At 35.2% G+C, this 24416-nt stretch overlaps 1 protein-coding gene across 15 annotated transcripts in view; it reads right to left on the bottom strand.

The window, feature by feature from the left end:
- The window catches only part of DLG1 (discs large MAGUK scaffold protein 1), a 232396-nt gene that overhangs the window by 76504 nt on the left and 131476 nt on the right, over nucleotides 1-24416 (bottom strand). For all 15 annotated transcript variants that reach the window (XM_041748422.1, XM_041748253.1, XM_041748574.1 and 12 more), the window contains 5 exons: nucleotides 19441-19491; nucleotides 16591-16715; nucleotides 14628-14797; nucleotides 13127-13263; nucleotides 7850-7994 (listed from right to left, as the gene is read on the bottom strand). In XM_041748422.1, coding sequence (XP_041604356.1) covers nucleotides 7850-7994; nucleotides 13127-13263; nucleotides 14628-14797; nucleotides 16591-16715; nucleotides 19441-19491 — 628 coding nt within the window. The remainder of the gene's footprint in view (nucleotides 1-7849; nucleotides 7995-13126; nucleotides 13264-14627; nucleotides 14798-16590; nucleotides 16716-19440; nucleotides 19492-24416) is intronic.

Here is a 24416-nt window from a genome sequence, read left to right as displayed (position 1 = left end):
ACCCATGGACATTAAAAGGATAACAAAGAAATAGTATGACTAGCTCCATGCCTACAAATTTGATAACCTAGATAAAATGGACCAATTCCTTGAAAGATACAATCTGTCAAAACCCACACACAGAAAACAGACAATGTGAATAACCTATATCTATTAAAGAAACTGAATCAATAATTGGTAGCCTTCCAGAACAGAATGCACCAGGCTCAGCTAGGTTCACTGGTGAGTTCTACCAAATATTTAGGGAAGAAATTATACCAATTCCCTATAATCTCTTTCAGCAGACAGAAGCCAAGGGAATGCTTCTTAACTCATTCTATGAGGTCAGCATTACCCCAACGGAACCAGACAAAGAAATTACAAAGAAAAAAACCCCTATAGAACAGTATCTCTCATGAGCATATATGGAAAAATCAACAGACAATTAGCAAATCAAATCCAACAATGTATAAACAGGACTGTACACCACAACCATATGGGATTTATCCCAGGTATGCAAAGCTGGTTCAACTTTTGAAAATCAATTAATATGATCTATCACAACAGGCTAAAGAAAAAAGTCACATGATTATATCAACAGATGCAGGGATGCAGAAAAAGCACTTGATACAATCCAGTTTCAATTTATGATACAAACTCTCAGTAGACTCAGAACAGAATGGAGTATCATCAACTTGTTAGAGTATCTACAAACTTAATAGTGAGAAACTTTAAGCTTTACCACTAAGAATAGGAACAATTGAAGAATGTCCTAGCTAATGTAGTAAGACAATAAAAGGAAATAAAAGATATATAGATTGAGAAAGAAGTAATAGAACTCTTTGTCTGTAGGTGTCATCATCATTTATGTAGAAAATCTGAAAAGAATCGACAAAAAAACTGAACTAGTAAGCAATCAGTTTTGCAGGATACAAAATCAATACATAAAATTCAATTGCCAAAAAAAAAGGAAAAAAGAAGAAAAAATAAACTGCTTATTTATTTATAAAAAAAGATTTTATTCGTTTATTCATGAGAGAGAGAGAGAGAGAGAAAGCAGAGACACAGGCAGAGGGAAAAGCAGGCTTCGCACAGGGAGCCTGACGTGGGACTTGATCCTGGGTCTCCAGGATCACACTGTGGGCTGAAGGTGACGCTAAACCGCTGAGTCACCCGGGCTGCCCTAAACTGCTTTTTATATAACAACAATGAACAAGTGCAATTTGAAATTAAAAGCCTGGGGATCCCTGGGTGGCTCAGCGGTTTGGCGCCTGCCTTTGGTCCAGGGTGTGATCCTGGAGTCCCGGGATCAAGTCCCACATCAGGCTCCGTGCATGGAGCCTGCTTCTCCCTCTGCCTGTGTCTCTGCCTCTCTCTCTCTCTGTCTGTCTCTCTCATGAATAAATAAATAAAATATTAAAAAAATGAAATTAAAAGCCTAATACCATTTATATCAGCACCCCCCAAATGATATACTTAGGTATAAATCTAACAAAATGTATAAAAGATCCATGTGAGGAAAATTACAAAATTCTGATGAAAGACAGCAAAAAAGTAAATGAATGGAGAGAGATTCCATGTTCATGGGTGGGAAGATCCAATATTGTTGAAATATTAGTTCTTTTCAACTTGATCTACAGATTTGATACAATCCCAATCAAAATTCCAGCAAATTATTTTATGGATATTGTCCAACTCATCCTAAAGTTTGTACAGAGAGGCTAAAGATCCACAACAGACAGCACAATAATGAAGAACAAAGTTGGAGGACTGACTCTACCTGAGTTCAAGACTTCCTATAAGGCTAGAGTAATCAAGACAATGTGGTATTGGAAAAAGAATAGAAAAATAGATAAATGTAACAAAACAGAGAGTCAGGAAGCATACCTATAAACATAGTCAACTGATCTTTGACAGAGGAGCAAAGGCAATATAATGGAGCAAAGACAGCCTTTTTCAACAAATGATGTTGAAACAACTGGATGTCCACATGCAAAAAAAAGAATCTAGACATAAACCTATAAGGTAACATAGAAAATCTAGATGACTCTGGGTGTAGCAATGACTGTTTATTTTTATTTTATTTTATTTTTTTTAAAGATTTTATTTATTCATGAGAGACACAGAGAGAGACAGAGGGAGAAGCAGGCTCCATGCAGGGAGCCTGACATGGGACTCGATCTCGGGTCTCCAGGATCATGCCCTGGGCTGATGGTGGCACTAAACTGCTGAGCCACCCAGGCTGCCCGCAATGACTGTTTAGATACAACACCGAAGGCAGGATCCATTAAAAAAAGAATAAAAAACCTAGATTTCATTAAAATGTTCCTGCTCTGAAAAGACACTGTCTAAAAAATTAAAAGACCAGCCATAGATTGGGAGAAAAATATTTGCAAAAGACATACTTGATAAAGAACTGTTGGCCAAAATATACAAAGAGCTCTTAAACTCAACAGTAAGAGAACAAACAACTCAACTTTAAAATGTGCCAAAGACCCTTAAGAGACACCTCACCAAAGATGGCGAGTAAGTACATGAAAAGATGCTCCCACCATATGTCACCAGGAAAATGTTATCAAAACTAAACATATTCTTACCATATGATCCAGCAATCATGCTCCTCAGTATTCACCAAAAGGAGAGGAAAACTTATGTCCACACATAAACCTGCTCACAGATATTTAAAGTGCTTTACTCATAGTTTCTAAAACTTAGAGGAAACCAAGATGTTCTTCCATTGGTGAGTGGATAAATAAATGGCAGTCTCTCCAAAGAGGTACTCAGCACTAAAATGAAAGGCACTATCAAGCCAAGAAAAGGTACAGGAAACCTTAGATGCATACTGCTGGGTATGCATACTATATACGCATACTATGTATGTAAGTCAACCACAAAAGGCTATATATATTGTATAACATAAGCTATACACCATTCTGGAAAAGTCCAAACTATGGTGACAGTAAAAAGATCAGTGGTTGCTACAAGTTAGAGGAGAAAAAGGAACAGGTACAGTATAGGATTTTTAAGTCTGTGAAACTACTCTGTATGATTCCATGATGGTGAAATACAGATCATTATATATTTGTCCAAACCCACATAATGTACAATTAAAAGTAAAACCTGAGCTGTAAGATATAGCAATGTAGGTTCATCAGCTGTAACAAATGTATCACTCTCTTGGGGGATGGTGATAATAGGGGAGGCTATGCATGGATATGGGCAGGTGGTATATGGGAGATTTCCATACCTTCTGTTTAATTTTGCTGTGAATCTAAAATTGCTCTAAAATATAAACTCTATTAAAAAAAAGTCTATGAAAAAAAAAAGTCTATGCCCTGACACCAGCTCTGATCTTTCAACTCAATTTTATAATTATGCTTCTTTAAAAAAAAATTTATCTTAGAGAGAATGTGTGCACACGTCATGCATGAGTGGGAGTGGGGGGAAGAGAGAGAGGGAGAGAATCTCAAGCAAACTCCTCACTGGGCACAAAACCCAAAATGGAGCTTGATCCCACAGCCTGAGCTGAAATCAGGAGATGGACACTTAACCAACTGAGCTACCCAGACACCCCTAGAATTATTCTTTTTAATGCACCCAAAAAGACTGGAAACTTGGTACAAAGCAAAAATAAAAAATAAGCAAAAATTATCTACTAGTTCCTTTTAGTAATAATAAATGTCATACATAGCTTGTAATTCTAGTGAGAGATAAGAATAAAAAATTATAGAGAGATGCCTTAGTGGCTCAGTCAGTTAAGTGCCTGACTCTTGATTTTGGCTCAGGTCACGAACTCAGGATCATGAGATCAAGCCCCATATTAGGCTCCATGCTGAGAACAGAGTCTGCTGGACATTCTTTTTTCCTCTGCCTCTCCCCCATTTGCACTTGCCTCCTCTCTCTCTCACTAAAAAAAGAAAACAAATAGAAAAAAAAAAATACATTTTTTTTTGTAAAAAAAATTACAAATCAGGATCCCTGGGTGGCGCAGCGGTTTGGCGCCTGCCTTTGGCCCAGGGCGCGATCCTGGAGACCCGGGATCGAATCCCACGTCGGGCTCCTGGTGCATGGAGCCTGCTTCTCCCCCTGCCTGTGTCTCTGCCTCTTTCTCTCTCTGTGTGACTATCATAAATAAATAAAAATTAAAAAAAAAAATTACAAAGCTATTCCTTTTTAGGTAAGCAACACATTTCAGTTGTAGCTTTAAGAACACAACACATTTGAATTATCTGCATCATTATCAAAGCACACTGAAAGCAATATTTAACTTATGAGGCTTTATGATTGTCTCTTCTTTCATTGTATACTGTTTTCTATGCACAAAGCATTATAAAACACATCAGGAGTACAAAATGTAAGCATAATTAGTTTAAATTATTATAATGGCTTGAGAGGTAAAAGAAGTGAAGTGACCTATGTGAAAGACAACCATTAATAACCACAACCATGGCATACTGGAAAAAAATGTATGCTCTATCAGCACGTGTATCTCTCTCTCTCTAATCACACAAAAAGGAAAACATTACAATGTCTATTGATAGTATAGGGCTTGGGACTTTCGTGTATCTTTCATTTTGTAGGTTTGCAGTGTCCAATGGTAACTGTTTCCTATCTAGTTCATATTTAAAGATGTTCTTCTGCATTCAAGCCAAATGGCTTTCTACCGTGGCTCTTGACTTTCAAAGTCCAAAAGTCTTTCCTGGGTGATAATGCAAGAATAACTGTGATTTTTCAAGGGAACTAGCCATGTTGCCCTAAAACAACAGACACTCATGTGAACTTCTACAATTACTGGCATTTAAAATCTAGAGTTTCTGATTGTTGACTCAAATTTCTTTGCCACATTATCAGTTGTTTGGAACAATGACAACAAAATACAACCAGACAAGAAGTTCAGTCAACTGCCCAAACCAGAAGAGATACTTTTCCCCCTGCCATATCCAGACTGTGCCCTTATTCAATGAATCTTTTCTGGAAGAGTCATTCTCACATGTAAGGCATAAGGTCTCAATATAGCAGTGACTGAAAACTGATGTTCTTATCAAAGAAATGACAGCCCAGAGAAGGATCAGATAAAACAATGTTATTTCCTATACCCCAAATCTTAAGTAAAAAGACTCCCTAGAGAACTACAAAACATGGGAGCCTAATTTTTTGTTCTTAGGTATCAAGGTTAATGATCCAAGCTCTCCAAGGTTTGGAGAAACAAGTGGAAGTAACTGAAGTAAAAGTGGAAAGAATGACCGAATCAGAAGTTTAAAAAGGCCTTCCAGCTGAAAAGAATGTAAATTAAAAGTGAGAAGAGGGGATCCCTGAGTAGCTCAGTGGTTTGGCTCCTGCCTTTGGCTCAGGGTGTGATCCTGGAGACCCGGGATCGAGGTCTGCATTGGACTCCCTGCATGGAGCCTGCTTCTCCCTCTGCCTGTGTCTCTGCCCGCCCTCCTGCCCCCGTGTCTCTCATGAATGAATGAATGAATAAATAAATAAATAAATAAAATCTTTATTTTATTTTAAAGTGAGAAGGCATGAAATGCATCACAATTCTAATATCAGCAGAGAAATTATGTTCTCTGTCAGATCTAATGGACTTACTTCCCTCTTCAATAAGAAACTTTTATTCCTGGGTACCCTATTTTGGTTCTTATCTCTATTTCGGTTACAACCACAAAAGTATGGCCCCATCTGAAATTTATGGTAATAACTTAACAATTTTGTTTTTCTCTCCAGTCATGTTCTGCTTTTTAGGGAGCAGGAATGGAGAAAGACAGCAGGTTGAAACTCAACTGGGATTCTACCAAGGAGGAAGTAGTAGGAGGGGGAGCAAAGGAATAGAAGATATGTGCAAGGATGAGAGTATTATGACAAATCACAGCTAAAAAACAAATGAAAAAAATAAAAAATAAAAAACAGACAAATGGAGACACAGGGGGGCAATCAAGTTGTAGTGTCAAAGGATCGAAGGTCAAAATGAGGATGAATTGTTACAACAGGGATAAATAAAGTGAGGTATGCAGTCAAAGAATTGAGGTGGTGAAAATACTGATAATGATAAGATCTAAAGATTTATTTTATCTATTAGGAGAGAGAGAACATGGAGCCCGACACAGGCTGGATCTCATGACCCCAAGATCATGACCTGAGCTGAAAGCAAGAGTTGGACACTTAACCAACTGAGCCACCCAGGCACCCCAAATGACAAGTGCTCTTTTATGGCAGCCCAAATGGCTCAGCGGTTTAGCGCCTGCTTTCAGCCTGGGGCGTGATCCTGGAGAGCCTGGATCGAGTCCCACGTCGGGCTCCCTGCATGGAGCCTGCTTCTCCCTCTGCCTCTCTCTGTGTGTCTCTCATGAATAAATAAATAAAATGTAAAAAAAAAAATGCTCTTTTAAAAATACACAGATAAATTATTTATGAACAGTATATATAGTATGAACATGGGCTGGAAGTATATAACAAAATTTATAATCATAGTCACCTAAGAAGAGGGGAAATGGAAATAGAATCTTATAAAAGAAGTCAACTAGCAAGGGTAAACTTCAACTTTTTCATAATGTTCTATTAGTTCAATAGATGAGAAAAAGATTATTATCTCTACCTATAGGGAAAACAACCAATCATTTAATTATTACTCTTTAGGACAAGCTCTTCCATTTTTATATGTCATGTTAGTATATATAAAAGGGGATAATTCAATTAAAAAATAAAATTTTTTTCATTTCAACATATTTGTAAGAAGCAGCCTGATTATTTGTGTGTTTGGTTATAATTATGACACTAATTCTCAGTTCACAGAACTGTTACAAGTAAAGGCAGCATGATAAATAACATTGATACTTATATCGGTGTGTAAAATAGCTTATCAGTGAATCAGCATGTCTAATTACAAATAAAAATACATAAAGCCCACATATAAAGTTGGTGTGTAAGACCAACTGTATGTGAGAATTCTAATCAAGTTGCTAAGTTCTGTTCTGACACAAATGAAGTATTAACAACAAAAAAAAAGACATCATCCCTCTCCATTAAAGAGACTGAATACTATTTTAGAAAGTTCAGTTACACTTGAGTAATTAATAAATCAATGGGCAGATAATGAATATGTATCACTGGAAGACAGTATATTCATTTCAAAATACAACTGATATTTAACTTATAATGATCAGTAACAGTAATGAACTTTGACAGCTTTAAAATTGAGAACCTTGCCATATATAAAACCACAAATCTCTCTAAATTTCTATGATTTAAATGAGGAAAACTTGGAAAAGCACACTACAGAGAGTATATTTAATATCTCTGGAACACATGGGTGCAAGTGCTTCTAATATCAACTTAATGCACCAAAGAAATAAAATTTTCATTTTCAATAAATGCATGCATATTTTTTAAATCTTATGCTAAGTTGTACATCAAAATAACACTGAATCACATAAGAAACCTAAAATTATGTTAGTACTTTTCATGTAACAGTTCATTTCTAGGCAACACAATTGTACTGTATACAAATATAGTTAGGTAATACACTAAGAACTTATACAGAAATAGTATCTGTGCTCACATAACAGAGCACAGAAAAGCCCAAGTTTTAGAAATATTTAATATCAGAAGCGTCAAAATTACCCTGGTTATTAAAAGAATTACTTGTTAGAGTAAATTTCTGTGCTACACTCCAGAACTATTAGAACAAAGCAGGATGTGCATTACTAGCAAATATCTTTGGTGACTGTTATCTACATAAAACTTTGAAAAAGGACACCCTTCTTACTATAAAGATCCTGATTTAAAATTGATTAGGTTAAAATGTTTAATATTGTTCCTTAAAAATATTTAAAAATAGGGAAATAAGATAGATTTAAGCAAACACACTTACAGTTGGTAATATCAGGTGGTGCATAGCCATCATTCATATACATACTTGTGGGTTTTGCCACTTTCAAGTAAACAAAATCAGATGTGTTCTTTAAGGCAGTTACTGCTTCTTCGTGAGTAACTTCTTCCAAACACACACTATTCACCTAAAAGAAAATTCCAAAAGACATTTGTTTAGGACATTTTCACTTGCTTTCTGCTTTTTGGTTATAAATAATTACCAAAACACAGGGGAAAAGCAGGAGTGATTTAAGGAATATAAAGGTATGTGAAAAGAAAATACCCATTTTTACCGTCCATCACATCAGGAAGTTGTTTATGTATGTTAATGGAATAGCCAATCTTTTTTTTTTTTTTTAAAGATTTTATTTATTTATTCATGAGAGACACACACAGAGAGAGGCAGAGGCACAGGCACAGGGAGAAGCAGGCTCCATGCAGGGAGCCTGATGTGGGACTTGATCCTGGGTCTCCAGGATCACGCCCTGGGCTGAAGGCAGTGCTTAAACCACTGAGCCACCTGGGCTGCCCTGGAATAGCCAATCTTAATTCCAGTCCTTATTCCTCACAATACCCAAGCCTAATGTTCCTTTTACTCTTAAGTATTTGTATCTGTTGGAATATTTTAGATTTTTTCTTAAGAAAATGAGACTATATTAAAGTTCTTATTCTGCTACTGGAATTATAATATAAGGTATATCTTAAGTGATCTTTCCATGTTGGGACACACAGAATTAAGAAACTGTTGCCCAAGGGATGCTTGGGGGGCTCAGCAGTTGAGCACTGGCCTTCGGCCCAGGGCGTGATCCCGGAATACCATGATTGAGTCCCGCATCGGGCTCCCTGCATGCAGCCTGCTTCTCCCTCTGCCTGTCTCTGCCTCTGTGTGTCTCTCATGAATAAATAATATCTTTAAAAAACCCAAAACCTGTTGCTCAGTACACCATTGTGTGGTTATATCATAATTTATTAAGCCATTCCAATGTTAACAGATATTTAAACTGTTCTAAATAAAGGACTGTATGTAGTAAATTTATGCTGTCATAGAATGTGAGAATGTCATACCCATCTACTCAGGTTTTTGCCAACACCGAACAGTATCAATTTATAAAAAAGCATGTTTCAATTTGTAGATTATTACGTTTTCACTTTCACTGTTAAATACTCAAGTTGAGACTTCTTTCAGTTATTTGTTAATCATTCATCTATCTCCTGTTATAGAAATATAACTGATATATATCCTGCAGTCTTGCCAAACTTACTAGTTTATCAGTAGGTTCCTTAGGATATTCTATATATAAGTAAAACTTATTTGCAGATGTAATCTTCTTTCCCCAATCTGAATGTCTTTTTCTTTTTTGTTCCTGACTAGACTCTTCAGTACAGTCTGAATAAAAGTGGTAGTTGTGGCTTTCTAGACATTTGTCCAGTTTCATCTAAGTTATCTAATATGCTGGCATATACCTATTCATAAATACCAGTATTTCTTTATGTCTCCTCTTTTTCTTGATCAGTGTGGCTAAGGTTTGTCAATTTTGTTCACCTTTCCAAAGAACCAGATTTTGGTTTATCTTCTCTCTGGTTTTCCTATCCCTTATTTTATTAACTTCTACTCTAATCTTTTATTATTTCCTCCCTTCTGCTAGCTTTTGGTTAACTTTGTTCTTTTTTTTGGTAATTTTTTTTTGCAAAGAAATAAAACACTAAAAATATTTCTAATGTTTTAAATTTTGAATGTACTCAACAAATACTCATTTTAGTATATTTTTCATTTCCCTAATTTGTACCTGTATAATTGACAAGAAAGTTTTTAATGTTCTGACAGAAATTTTTAAAGGTCACAGATCATTAATTTTTGCCACAGATTATAATACTGCTTCACAAAGTTTTAGCCATATGGTCATTTTTATGGTCCCACACTACCACGTAAGTGAAGGACTGCTTGGATTTTGAAATATACAGCTGTGATATACTGTTCTTTTGGTGGTCTGCAGGGAGCCCTGCATCTTGGTGTTCACGACCCTATAAAATCCCATCCTACAGTGAACCTTGCTTGGTCATGTAACTAGCTTTAGCCAATGAGACATTAATAATTGTGATGCAAAGAGAGGATTGATAAATGCCACACACTGCAGCCTGCCTTTTTGGTATGCCCCTCTTGTAACCTGGTCACCAACCTTGAGAAGCCTAACTTAGCCACGTGGAGAGGCCACTGGCTAACAGCTCCAATTGAGAGCCAACACCAACTTGTCTGCCATATATAAGTGAACTTGGAAGTGGATTCCTGGATCTCTAGTTGAGCTACCAGGTGACATTATGCAGAACAGAGGCTGTCCTGGCTGAACCCTACCCAAATTACAGAAGTGTCAGCAAATAATTATTGTTGTTGTTTTAGCCACTAATTTCTGTATTTTCTTTAGTAGCATTAGATAACAGATAAAAGAGCTGACAAGATTTGTCAAGGGATTCAATATGGAGCATAAAAGGACAATGAGCCTGAAGTTTTTGACCTGGATAAATAGATGTGAAGATTGTGCAATGAACAGGATTTGAGGATGGGGGGTGAGGCTTAGGATGAAACTCAGAAATTCATTTTTATTTTATTTTTTAAAGTTTTTATTCATTTATTTATTCATGCAAGAGAGGCAGAGACATAGGCAGAGGGAGAAGCAGGCTCCCAATGGAGAGCCTGATGCAGGACTTGATCCCACCACCCTGGGATCACAGCCTGAGACAAAGGCAGATGCTCAACCCAGGCACCCCAAAAGTTCCTTTTTAGATATAATAAATTTGACATGATTCTTGAGATTTATGAAAGGAGACTAGATGAAATCTCTTAGGGCTTTTCAACTGTTCTGCTAAGAACCATGGTTAAAAATTTTTATAGTTTAGCCAAGCACAAAATGTATTGTGTATGTATGTAAAAATAAAACTAAAGTTCAGAAAATAATACTTATGCCTATCATTCGCAATGATACAGTAAGTTATTTGACCACCTATCAAAAAGAAGAAAAAACGTACAAGGACCAAGTCCTTTCTCACTTAAATGTTTAGAGGTTAGAGAGAAGATGTACCAAAAGGGAGGATGAGAAGGAATGACTAGTGACATAAGAGGAATATCAAGAAAGAGGGTAACTGTTATGGAAAATGGAAGTGGTCTGAAGAAGGAGGAAGTTGTGCTGAATGCCTGATGGCAATTAAGCTGAGAACTAAGAATTCAGTAATTTCAGTGGAATTATGACAAGCAAAGCCTTACTAAATGTCAATCAGGACACACTGCTGGCTTTCCAACCACTAAAATGGATTCTAGAAAAACCATAAAAGAAAACATGGTATCTAAGAAATTAAAAAGTACAAATGAAAAACTCGGTGAAAAAAGGCGGCTATTTTCAATGGATGTGTGTGTTAGGATTAGGGGCTAGGGTTAGGGTTAAAAGAAAAGCAGTCCAAAGTCAGCTCTTTCCTCTTCCCCATTATTAACCTGAAAACAATCTCCTTGCTTCAGCAATAAGCAGTAATGGACTGCATGTACAACAGAGGAATCATTTATATATTGCTCACAGGAGTGTACATTTTTATAACTGGTTTGGAAAACAGTATGTTTTTGCTATAATGTTATTAAGAGGATATTCAATGACCACTGCTTTAGGATAAATAGTTAATTGAAACTCTTGTATGTACATGTTCACCAGACACACAGCAGCTCTCCCTAGAATTAGTCATACTACCAAAAAAAAAAAAAAAAAAGATGGGGATCCCTGGGTGGCTCCGCGGTTTAGCGCCTGCCTTTGGCTCAGGGCGTGATCCTGGAGTCCCGGGATCGAGTCCCGCATCGGGCATCCAGCATGGGGCCTGCTTCTTCTCTGCCTGTGTCTCTGCCTCTCTCTCTATCACGAATAAATAAATAAATAAATCTTTTTTTTTTTTTTTTTAAAGCAATAACCCAACTTACTACTGTATCAGATCTAGTTTATGTGCCTTTTCAGATTTTCTTGAGCCTACATGCCTACTAGGCTTTGGCTGTGTGCTTACTGGAGAGTCCTGGCTACCACTTCTCTCACCTTGTCTCCTACCATTACCAGATCTTTTAATCTTTTCTAGGGTAAGGGCTGCACTTGGCATGACTAATGTGTTCCACAGAAATGAGAGCTGTAACATGTCAAAAGCCTGTGTTCTGGTCTGTCTAGATCACTGAAGCTCTGGTTCTTTCCATCACTTCTCAGTTCAGAGGAAATGCTATACCATGGAATATGGGAGCTGGCTTCCCTAGCATTTGCCCAGAGTAGCTGAGTAATAGTGCAGAAATTAGGGACAGTTACCATTCATGGAATAGACTCTATCTAACAAGAGATAGAGAGACAAATATTTTCTTTTCCCTGGATGGCTGGATCTAAAGTTTAATAGTGTCACATCACCTGACTGGAAGGTTGCCCTATATGTCAATTAGTGACATCTTCTTATGAAATTATAGCCAGCTCAGAAACATAATACCTTGTATTGACTTTCCCCTATTCTCTCCCTCACTTTTCATTTTCATTCACTCTAGCTTCTGAGATTACATCTCCCAATGAAACCTTAGCATGGTACCTTTTCTTCAGATGTTTTTCTAGGGAACATAGACTAGGATCATTATTGATGAAGACTGGATAAATAAACTGCAGTATAGATCTGGAGCTATATTATGTAGAGGTGAAATGAATAAATTTTTAGCTCTAGGCAACAATCTGGATAAATCTTAGTAAACCAATTCTGAGTAAAAAAAGAAATCTTAAAAGACTGCATTCAGCACAACAGCCTTTAAGAACATTTTCAGAACAAATTAATATTAAACAAGATATTTAGGCATAGGTATGTGATTAAACAATTTTTAAAAGCAAATGAATAAAAAACAGGTTGTTGATATTCTAGTTTTGATTTTAGCAGTCTTCATTATACTATAATTAAGTTAAAAAAGAAAAGAAAGTCACACACAAAGGGTGATACTGTGTTTAAACAATTCTGTGCATCCAACTCCCTAGCCCTTCAACAAAAAAGGGTAGGAAAAGGAAAGAAAAAAAAAAGAAAAAAAGAAAAGAGAGAGAAGCTAGTAGAGGGGGAAAAAAGGGGCAAATAATACCAAGAACCATTTTTCAGGTTTTGATTAAAGATTAGTGTTCATTCATTTAAATATTGTTTAAACATTTTTGGCAAGAAAAATTTGTTTTTCCAAAAAAAAAAAAAAAAAAAAAGAGAGGAGACATGAAAATGATTTTTAAAATAACAGCTTTCTTATACTCACTGCTAAAAGTTTATCTCCAATCTGAAGTTTACCATCTTTATGTGCTGCACCTCCTTCAATTATCTTGGTTACATAGATGCTATTATCCCCAGGAATATGTTGATTTCCAACACCTCCAGCAATGCTGAACCCAAGACCTGTTTGGAAAATACTAGTTTTGAAATTTCATCATTTAATGTAAATTTAAGTCCAGAAATGGTTGAAAACTAGAAGGTGATAGTCTTATTACACTCGTGCTTTTTTTTTAAATACAGAAGAATCTATTTGTCTACTTTTTTTTTTTTTTTAAAGTAGCCTCCACCCCCAGCATTGGGCCCAGAGGGGGGGCTTGAACTTAAAACCCTGAGATCGAGACCTGAGCTGAGATCAAGGGTTGGATGCTCAAGTGACTGAGTCACCCAAGCACACCTATTTGCCTATTTTTTAAGTCTTACGTGTTTAGTTTGTAGTCATTGAACAATTTTTTATATAGATGTTCCTACAGTTAGAAATAAGTTCTGTCCTCTCTGCCCAGGTTACTTCTTAAGGTCTGTTTGTAAATGTGTTTGTTAGTTCAAAGAGGCATTACAAAATTATGTTTCACTTTTGTTCCCATCATGATTGTGTTTCTAACACTTTTAATACCTTCATAAGAGTAAAACAATTGAGAAAAATAATAAAAATTTTTGGTAGTAGGCAGAACTAATAGGCTTCACAATGTGGATAATTTCGTTCCTTTCCCAATATTCTATGAATTACTTTTATTTTTTTTAAAGATTCACTTATTTATTTTAGAAAGAGAGAAAGTACACATGAGTCAGAGGGATGGGGGGTGGGAGAGGAAAGGGAGAGTATGAGAGGGTCTTAAGCAGCCTCTGTGTGGAGCCTAGAGCTTTTTTTGAGCCTAGAGCTTTAAGCCTAGAGTTTGACATGCATGATCACATGACCCTGAGGTCAGGGCCTGAGCTGAAACCAAGAGTTGGAGACTTAACAGACTGTACCACTCAAGCGCCCCTCTGAATTTTTTAAAGAATTTCTGTAATTCATAAATTCCATAGCTTCAATACTAGACAAATTTGTAGCTTTCTATTCCTTTTTTCATTTGTTGGAATACCACTTCTTCCATAAAGTTACAAATTAGAATAAGTAATTATCCTCAATTCCATCAATGTTTTCAAAACTCAGAAATCAAGTATTAACTGTCCCCATTACAGATGAGGCTAATGACATACTCATAATTACTTCTTTCTTTTAACTTAGCCTGTGTATCTGCATTTAATACATTTTGTAGATTGATGATTACAAGTTAATAGCAACAGTATACATAAGTTCCAAGTGTTAAATAGAATTCTACCTAAGACAAAAATCAGCAGAAATTAAAGAGAAATTCTAAAAATCCACACAAGTTCTGTAGATTACTATTACTGTTAATTTTAGAATGTGTGTCACAAGTAACTTGATAGTTACATTTATCTCAGTAATTTCTTACTTAATAATCTGTCTTGGTTTCACCGTTCCATACCTTTAGGACCTTTAATAAGCTTTATTTCCATTATTTTTTCTGATACTGGTTTCCGTCTTTTTACATACAAGCGTACGATAGACCCTGCTTCTTTCAATGCTTCAACTGCTTTGCTATGTGTCACATCACGAACATCTACTTCATTTACTCGCAATATACAGTCATTGACCCTGAGAGGAAACCCAAAATATTAAAAATAAAAATTAAATATTAAAATATAAAACTTACTGACAATTTTTTGTCATTTTCATTTTTAAAGTAGAGAATTATTTACTATAGAAAATATATACAAAAAAAAAAGAAAATATATACAAAGAAACTTCAGGTTAAATTCCACTGTATCAAATAGTCATATAAATAATAAATACAAATATTTCCTGAGGGCCAACCAAATAAACAGTGCAAATAACAGATTACCACACAAAAATATTAAATAGCTGTAATTTGTATGGTTCTTGTATGCTAATTACGTGTAAGCACTAAGATAATTTACAAAAATAGCAAATATTTATTTAGCACTAACCACATGCCAAGCGCTTCTTTTAGTGTTTTAACCCTTACAACAACCTGGAGAAACTAAGGCACAAAGAGTTTAGAATTTTCCTAAGGTCACCCAGATAATGACTGATAGAGCTGTGACTCACAGAAAAGAAAACTGAGGTTCAGACTGAACAATAAGTTTAAGGTCACAGAGACAGTGGTGGCAAAGTGGAGATAACTCATTGATTTATCCAAAAATAATTTGACTGCTTTTTCAAACTGATACATTAAAAAAATAAGTTATATCTTGAAATTTATATAAAGCTAATGATTACATCACTTAATTAAAAGGTTCCTCATGTAAATAATTTACTTAAATTTGACACAGTAATATATTATTTTTAAAGTTTGATTTGTTCCTAGTCCTAACTTCTCCCTTAGCTCTGGTCTCAGTTTAAATTGCATAGCATTTCATTAAGGGGAAAAATCATCTGAAACTGGGCAGGGAAGGAAAACAAAACCCAATTAAAATATTAAAATTGATCCTGATGAGCTTCTTTGTAATTAGCTTTCTTAAGAGGAAAGAAACTGTATGTGAAGACAGTGATATGTTAGAGTAAGTATTAAAGGTATGTTCTTTAGTGAAACAATTATTTGTGCTTAATTTTCACATAAGCACAAATAAAAACACAATTGGGAATTGTCTGCATTTACATGAATGGTCAAATTATTAATTTTATATCCAAATGATTTCATTAATAACATATCACCTTTTCTATCCAATGAGAAGTTTAGAAACTGAAGAGCTGCAGAAGGTATCAACAACCTTAAAAATAGACGTTATTTTTAACAGACCATATAGAAATCCTTAGTCCTAAAACTTTAGACTGTTACTATACACACACACACACACACACACACACACACCCCAACAAACAAGGGAACAGGAAAAGTGCCATAATCTATGGTCTAAGGAAACATGTATGTAGAAGATATCATCTACAATGGAACACTACATTTAAACAAGAGACCAGTATTACTTTCATTCACTCAATTAAGATAATGTATCAATTTATTTAAACTTTGCATAATCTTTACTTTTTGTGGTATGGGATACAAACTCAGATATATATCATCACTTGTATATCCTAAGTGTATACATGTTTCCTACCCAGAAAATAAATGGAAAACATTTTGTGAATATATTTAAAAATACAAAAGGAATTCTATGATTTCTATAAATTTGCTTACAAACATTTAAAATCATCAAATTTATGATTCAACATGTTATAATATCAAATTCCTAAATGAAGAAGGAAACAATGCTTAGTGTACATTTGTTAGAGTATGTACATTTGTTAGAGTATCTACCTTATGTTGGTTATTATGATAGCGCTTATTTGTATTGATGCCTTGGTTCAATCTGCCTAAGGAAAAATATACAAGGTATATTCACCATCACAACATTAAATGCAAAACATACCGTAATCTTCCATCTTGGGCAGCCGCTCCCCCTGCAATAATTTTGGTAATGAAAATACTTGAGTCATCTCCAATGTGTGGGTTGTCCGTACCTCCTGCAATACTGAAACCAAGCCCTGAATTTCCCTAGAGATAAAGGAAAAAAAAATTAAGCCTGAATAAGAATTACCTTTCTTGATAGATTCCAGTCATTTTAGGACCTAGAAACTGTAATGACATGGGAACACATTTATAAAGGTGTATATATAGGGGATATGAAAATTCTAAATTAAGAAGTATAAGGAAAGCTCTTTTTTTTCTCTATGCAGAATTCAAAGGCATTACTTCTGAGTAAGTACTAAGTTCTTTTGAAGTAAAGTATGTGGATCATACTTGGATCAGTTAACCCTCTGCAAGGTCACTATTAGGTCTCTTTCTTTTAGAATGTATCTCACTCATGTTTGGTAAGGCAAATGTCTCCTAAGAGAAAAATACTGAAGTGATCTTCCTGGTACAATTATTTCTGAGTAGGTAAAACTAACATTATTTCAGCCTTTTAAAAGTGGGGTTAGGGGGTGGTACTTTTCTTTTACTAACCTTTCCATCAGCTGACTGTAAAATGACCAAATTGTATCTATTAAAAGTCATCATCCTTGACATGTTTAACCAAGATACCTGGAGAGCAAACGGCATTTTTTAATTCCGAAAGTTCAACCTGAGAAGCCAATTGGTGAGTTTTCTTGTTAGCAAAATCAATTTTGCCAAAGAGGTGCTACTTGTTACTTGTTTCACATACTGGGTTTCTGAACAATATTTTCTTTGAAGAAAAGTTTCTACTGCTACCAAAAATCTTTAAAGACAATTGTTCTAATCAATGGTATTAAAAAATGTTTATTTTTGCAAAAATGTTCTATACTCTGGCTTTTAGGCATAAGCAGATAAATCTGAACTGGTAACTGTTAAATATTAAATAGCTTAAACATTCCCTCTACTATGATGTGGTTTAAAACTCTATTTTAATAATTTTTTTGGTCTAAACTCTTTAAGAGTTACTAGAATTTGGTAATAGAATCAATAAGTTGTGTCATGTTACCAAGTTACTCAGGTACTCAAAGATTTTTTTCTTTGCTTTTTTACAAATTGAGATAAAATCTACATATAAGATCGTATAAATTTAAGGTGTACAATGTGTTGATTTGACATTTATATATTGCAATATGATTACAACTATTGCTTTAGCTAACATCTCTATCATGTCACATAATTGCCATTTTTTTCTGTGGTGAGAATATTTAAGATCTAGCCTCTTACCAATTTTTAAGTATATAATCTAGTCTTGTCAACTATAATCAGAATGCTGTGTATTAGATCTTCAGAAATCAATCCATCTCCTAGTTGCAAGTTTTTATCTTTTAACAACATTTCTCCAATTCCTGGTACTCAAGTTTTAGAAGTAAGAAAAAAAACAATGTCCAGTCTGAGCTAAATGAAATTTTTTAAGCTAAATGAATTTAAAAGGCACTGGGAAAGAACGAAAAATGAGTAAGATAAAAAATTATATGTCAATTATATCTCAATAAAGCTGGAAAAAATATCATATTAAAATATGTATACTACATTAATATTACGCTTGAAGAGTTATTCACCTATTTTACTTAAACAGGTAACCCAAATTTGGATAGTGGGCAACAAAGATCTAGTATACATGTAAAAGATCCTTTCAGGTCTATTTCCACTCAGAGTCCACTGTGGCTTCACACAGAAGTTAATCTAGTTATCTAGAATTTCAGTCTTAAACATTCAGTTACTTAGGAAATTTACTTGTGTGAAACAATTCATTTCTTAAAAACGCTCATCAGACAAGGTGGCATTACTGAAATACATCATCATCTAAATGCAGATATTCTTAAGGGGTAAATATTTCAGAAAAATTCACAAATCTAAATCGTACCCTTAAGTTATTTTTGTCTGGGGGAAGTACATAAATTATCAATAGGATCTTGTCCACTAGAACCATGGGTTATCACTTTGCTAAAGAAGAAAACTGTTGGGATCCTTGGGTGGCGCAGCGGTTTGGCGCCTGCCTTTGGCCCAGGGCGCGATCCTGGAGACCCGGGATCGAATCCCACATCAGGCTCCCGGTGCATGGAGCCTGCTTCTCCCTCTGCCTGTGTCTCTGCCTCTCTCTCTCTCTCTGTGACTATCATAAATAAAAAATTTAAAAAAAAAAAAAAAAAAAAAGAAGAAAACTGTTAACAATAAGCATATCACTAGCATACTAAATGCTTTAAATCAATAATGTTTTATATCAAAGATAAAAATGAAATTTAAAAACAAAAATCTGAGAAACTGTTAGACCAGGAGATATGGTAACTAAATGTAATAAATAATAACTAAATAAATAACTAAATAAAAAAATAAATAACTAAATGTAATGTGGTATTCTAGGACTCTGAAAGAGAAAAACATAAAAACTAAGGAAATCCAAATAAAGTATAAACTTTAATGAATTATAATACGTCAATATTGGTTCATCAGTTGAAACAAATGTACTCTAGTAATGTAAGATGTTAACAATAGGCAAAACTGAGGCCAAGATAAATGGAAATTTCTGGTATAGCTTTTCTGTAAATCTAAAACTATTTCAAATAAAAAGTTTATTTTTTTTAAAACAAGGTTATTAAGGAAAAGCAGCATGTTCTAAAAATACCACAGTTTTATAATATGGGTACTTCTAAAAGAAACTAATATTACATGGTTCTGTTTTTGAAAAATCTTTTTTCTCTTGAATTCTATGTGAAAGAGCAGTATATTTAAAGAATTCTTTAGCAACAGATTTATGCATAAAAATATAAGATAATTAAATTTTTACCCTTTCAAGTGTGATTTCTTCATATTCATAATCTGCATCAGTGCCATTAACCTAATGGGGGAGAAAAGAAGTAGCATAGAAATTTAGCGTATAAAATTTGAAATGTCAAGACATTATTTTTGTGTGACTTTATTAATGCAAACCTGTTAAATGTGCTAGTAATCATATAATTTGGCTTCATTTTAATAATTTTAAATAAAATTTTCAAGGAATAGAAGAGTACAAATGTGAGTAATGAGTTGACGTTCATGATATTATGACTTTCAAATACAGAAAGGGTACATACAGCTTTTTATATTATGGAACTTAAACTCTTCACTGCCTTGGATCCACACATATAATCAGTTGCCAATTTTCACTGATTCGAATACTTCAATTTTTCTGAAAACCATCACCTCTTCATTCTCATCTCTATTACCCTGATTGAAGCCTTTGTTAATCTTTCCTGGACAAGTGCCAATGTAACCTACCTAATCTCTTACATTAGTATTCTCTGCTGCCCAAATAACTCTAATGTGTTAGAGTTTACACTGATGAATCTTTTTGAAGGCCATGTCTAATAACATACTTGCTCTAAAACTTTCAGAAACTCTCATACAAGGCTCTGTATGAACTGACCCCAATCTTTCACTTAGCTTCATTCCTAAAAGATATAACTCACTTTTTCATGAGCGTTACATACCATCAAATTTAAATGACTTGCCCCTTCCTTTGCATATCTTGTAAGTTCCCACCTCTTACTTTAGTGCTTCCTCTGTCACAAATTTCACTTATATATTCCATGTCCAAATTTGATTCCTCATTCAAGTTCTTGCTCACATCTTATAGACAAGCACTTTATTTTATAACTTCCAATTTATTCCCTATTCCCTCCTGGAAGCAGTAATTTTCACAGTGAAGGCCATTGGTGAAAGGTAAATAATACTTGGGACTGGATTAATCTAGGTTCATGCTCCATTGCTTTAACGTTTCTGATATGAAGCTGTGCAAAATACCTGAGTCATATAGGGATTGTGATAAACTGCATTTCTTTAGATGCCTCCCCTCTTCCATCCTACATGCTCTTTTGCAACATGACAAAATCATCCTACCATCAAGAGATGTCATCTATTTCTCCTTCCCTTGGATGTAGGCAGGTCCTAGATGAACTTTGTTAAAAAGAATGTTGCACAAATGATGCTGTGTGGTTTCTAAAGGTCATATGATACCTTGTAATATATACCTTTGTCTTAGAAGGTACTTTCTTAGAAATTAGGAGCTATAAAGTGAGGAAGATCAACTAGCCCATGAGAAGATTCAAATGAAGGAGAATTAAGGCCCTTGGCCAAAAGTCCCAGCTGCACTCCTAACTAGCAACAAGCATCAACTGCCAGTCACATGAATGAGGCTATTTTGGATCTTCCAGCCTTTTCCAGTGTCCCAGCCAATATGAAGCAGAAGAACCTTCCAGTTAACCCAGAAAATCATGAGAAATAATGAATTGTTTTTTAAGCCACTGAAGTTTTAGAGTGGTTTGTTATACAGCAATAGAATACTGAACCAACAGAATAATGACATCTATGTAAGCTACTTTGCATTTTCTTCACTATACTGTGAAAGAAAGCACCCATAATTCAGGTCCAGTTTAGGGCTTAGGAGTTTTTTCTTGCGGGCTTTTGAAACTCATCTCTTTTTGGGTTTTGTTTTTCTTTTCTTTTTTAAGATTTTATTTGTTTATTCATGAGAGACAGAGAGACAGAGAGAGAGAGAGAGAGAGAGGCAGAGACACAGGCAGGGGGAGAAGCAGGCTCCATGCAGGAGCCTGATGTGGGACTCAATCCGGGATCTCCAGGATCAGGCCCTGGGAGGAAGGCGGCGCTAGACCGCTGAGCCACCCGGGCTGCCTTTTTTCTTTTTTAAAGATTTTATTTATTAATGAGAGAGAGAGAGACAGACAGACATGGGCAGAGGGAAATGCAGGCTCCATGCAGGGAGTCCGATATGGGACTCGATCCTGGGTCTCCAGGACCATGCCCTGGGCTGAAAGCAGCGCTAAACCGCTGAGCCACCCAGGCTGCCCATCTTTTGGGGTTTTCTTGGCTCTAATCAATTCAAACCCAATTGCTATTTTGTTTCCTTTCTCATCTAAATAGCTTTTCTTCTTGTTTTTGAGATTATGTTATGATACATATATATACACATATAATTTTTTTAATCTTTCATTTTGTATGAGTGCTGACAATTCTGACTCCATCTTTGGCCCTTTGTCTTGTTCATATGTTCACTTGATGACCTCTCAGGGCCACAAGTTCCATGCCCCTTGTAGATTAATATACATACCTTAGAAATGCCCACTAAAACCTAGATGTGGGAAGGCTTGCTTTGGCCTACTATGAATCTGTTGAGGGATAATATATAGTCTTTTCTCTCCCTGATGTATAGGTGGTGCCACAAGATGTAATTAAAGGTTAGTAGTCAGTTAGGTGCACATGAACCCTTTGATCTCACTACAATGCCCTTCTGCAAGTCCCTTCGCCCTAGAAAATCTGTGAACTAAGGTCCAGACTTTATGGAGAACAGCCATACAGCTGCCATGGATTGTCAAAAATCTGAGTCCCCCACCCCCTTCTCCCCTAGTCAGTAAGTTACCTTGAATAAAATTCTGTAAACTGTATGGAGTGGCCTGCTTTGTTTTCTGGTTTCCAAGTGCTTTTTCAGTTTACGGGATATTTTACTGTCCCTCCCCCACCTTTAACAGATTTCTGTGCATCTAGAATTCCTACCAACTTGACTGGAAGTCATTTGTCACGAATAAAAATAAAACCCATACCTGCAGCTATACCACTTTTCTTATTCTAAAGGTTATCTGATCATCTTTATTTTTCCTTGCATAGACTTGCCAAAAGTCTGTTTTATCAAAGTAGTTTTAATATTACTGATTAATCTATCACATTCTATGCTATTACTTTCTGCTTTTATTTTTATCAGTTCTTTATTCTTTCTTTAGACTTTTTATTAAAGATTTTTGAGCTGAACACCCAATTCATTTATGCTGATTACTCTTCTATTTTTAAAAACATCCATTAAAGTTAATAAATTTTCTTCAGCACATGGCTTTGGCTAAATCCCAAAGCTGCTACACTGGGCTCTATTTTTGTTCACGTGTTTGTTTCTAAATACTCTGAAATTTTATTCTGGAGAACATTTCAACATAACTATGTTTATATGGCCCTTTTGGTGTTAATAAGTCAAATTTCTGTACCTTATGATCTCTAAGAAATTTGAGTTTCACCATTAGGCCTTCTTGAATGGTAAGTATATGGGAAATGTGCTTGATGCTTAATTTAATGCTAAGTCATCAAGATCTGCTAAGGATTTCAGGTAACATAGAGGGATCATAAAAAGGTAGAAAGACCATATGGACTTTAAATGACTAGTTGCTGAACCTTCAATAACTTGAAATTTCCTGATAATTTCAGATATAGAGACAATGTAATAACAACATTAAACATATTCAAACTGGGCTTCAAAATACCAAGAGTACATTAATTACCAAAACCCACAAATTACTTTGTAGGTATCACTTCATTAACAGTAAAAATGAAATTAAAACAAAAAACAAAAAAACCTGAACAATGCGGTGTCATATTTTCAACAGCAATATGGCAATATGTTTTTTAGCAAGACTACAAAATGGATAGTTTGCTTAGTTTTCCTTTTGTATCGTTACAAAATGTGGCTTCCAATAGGAATGAAATGCTTGCCTGATGTATTATTTATATTATATAAGGTTTATTACTCTCAATTAGCATGAGAGGGTGAGACTTAGCATGGGAATAAAACCCAAGGAGATTGATCTTCAGGCAAAATGAACGTATTATTGACAAAATAATTTTTCTTCTTTAATAATATAAGAGTAGATCTAGAATACTTCCTGAGAACTGTCATTGTTAATATTTTCTAGGTTTTAAATTTAGGCCCATAAGCAAAATGGGATTGTGTAGGGGATCAAAGCTGGAGCAGAAACTAGAAGTAAACTGGGGCCTGTGAAAGGTACTAAGCAATGAGGAATATTCTTGAAAGTTTTTGAGCATCAAGTAGGTTTAACAGATTTTCCAGAAAAGGAACTATGATAGTATGGAACAGAAATGGAGAGCAATTGGAAAAAAGTAAATTGGTGAGGAAGTTATGGCAGTAGTCTGGGCAAAAAGCACAAATTACAAAGGCATTTAAGAACAGGTGGTAAATTCCTAAATATTAAAAAAATAAAAGTCCTAACGTTTGTGGAGAAAAAACCCTACAGCGCTGTAACTAAGAGCAATCAATCTAAAAGAAACCTAACCACAAAAAAAAAAAAAAAAAAAAAAAGGTCAGATTATACAACATATGTTTAAGTAAGTTGTATTCCATTGATCTATCCAGTTTTGGACCATAAGTATGCTGCTTTAATTACAGATGTTTTATAATATGTTTTATTATCCGGTAGGGAAATATCTCACAATTACTTTTATTTTAAATTTTACTTGACTATACTTGAGTTTTTACTTTTCTTTCTTTTTTTTTTCAAAGATTTTATTTATTTGAGAATGTGAGCCAGAGAGACAAATGACACAAGCAGGGAAGGGCAGGGGCAGAGGGAGAAGCAGAGTCCCCGCTAAGCACGCTCTCCCCAATCCTAATGACTCCAGGATCATGACCTGAGCTGAAGGCAGAAGTTTAACCGATTGAGCCACCCAGGCGCCCGGACTTTTTACTTTTTTATACAACAATACAGTTCAACAGAAGTTTCTGTGATGATAAAATTTTCTCTAATCTGCCTCATCCAATATAGTAGTCACTGCCCACATATGGCTACTGAGCACTTGAAATGTGGCTACTGCAAAAGAAACTAAATCCTAAAATTCTTCCTTTTTGTTTCTCTCATCCCTTCTTTCTCCCTTCCCCATCTCCTTTCCTGCCCCCCCCCCAACACTCACTCTCTTTTTTGAGGCTGTAAC

This window comes from Vulpes lagopus, chromosome 1 (genome assembly GCF_018345385.1).
Source record: "Vulpes lagopus strain Blue_001 chromosome 1, ASM1834538v1, whole genome shotgun sequence".
NCBI lineage: Eukaryota > Metazoa > Chordata > Mammalia > Carnivora > Canidae > Vulpes > Vulpes lagopus.
This window is presented reverse-complemented; position numbering and strand designations above follow the sequence as displayed.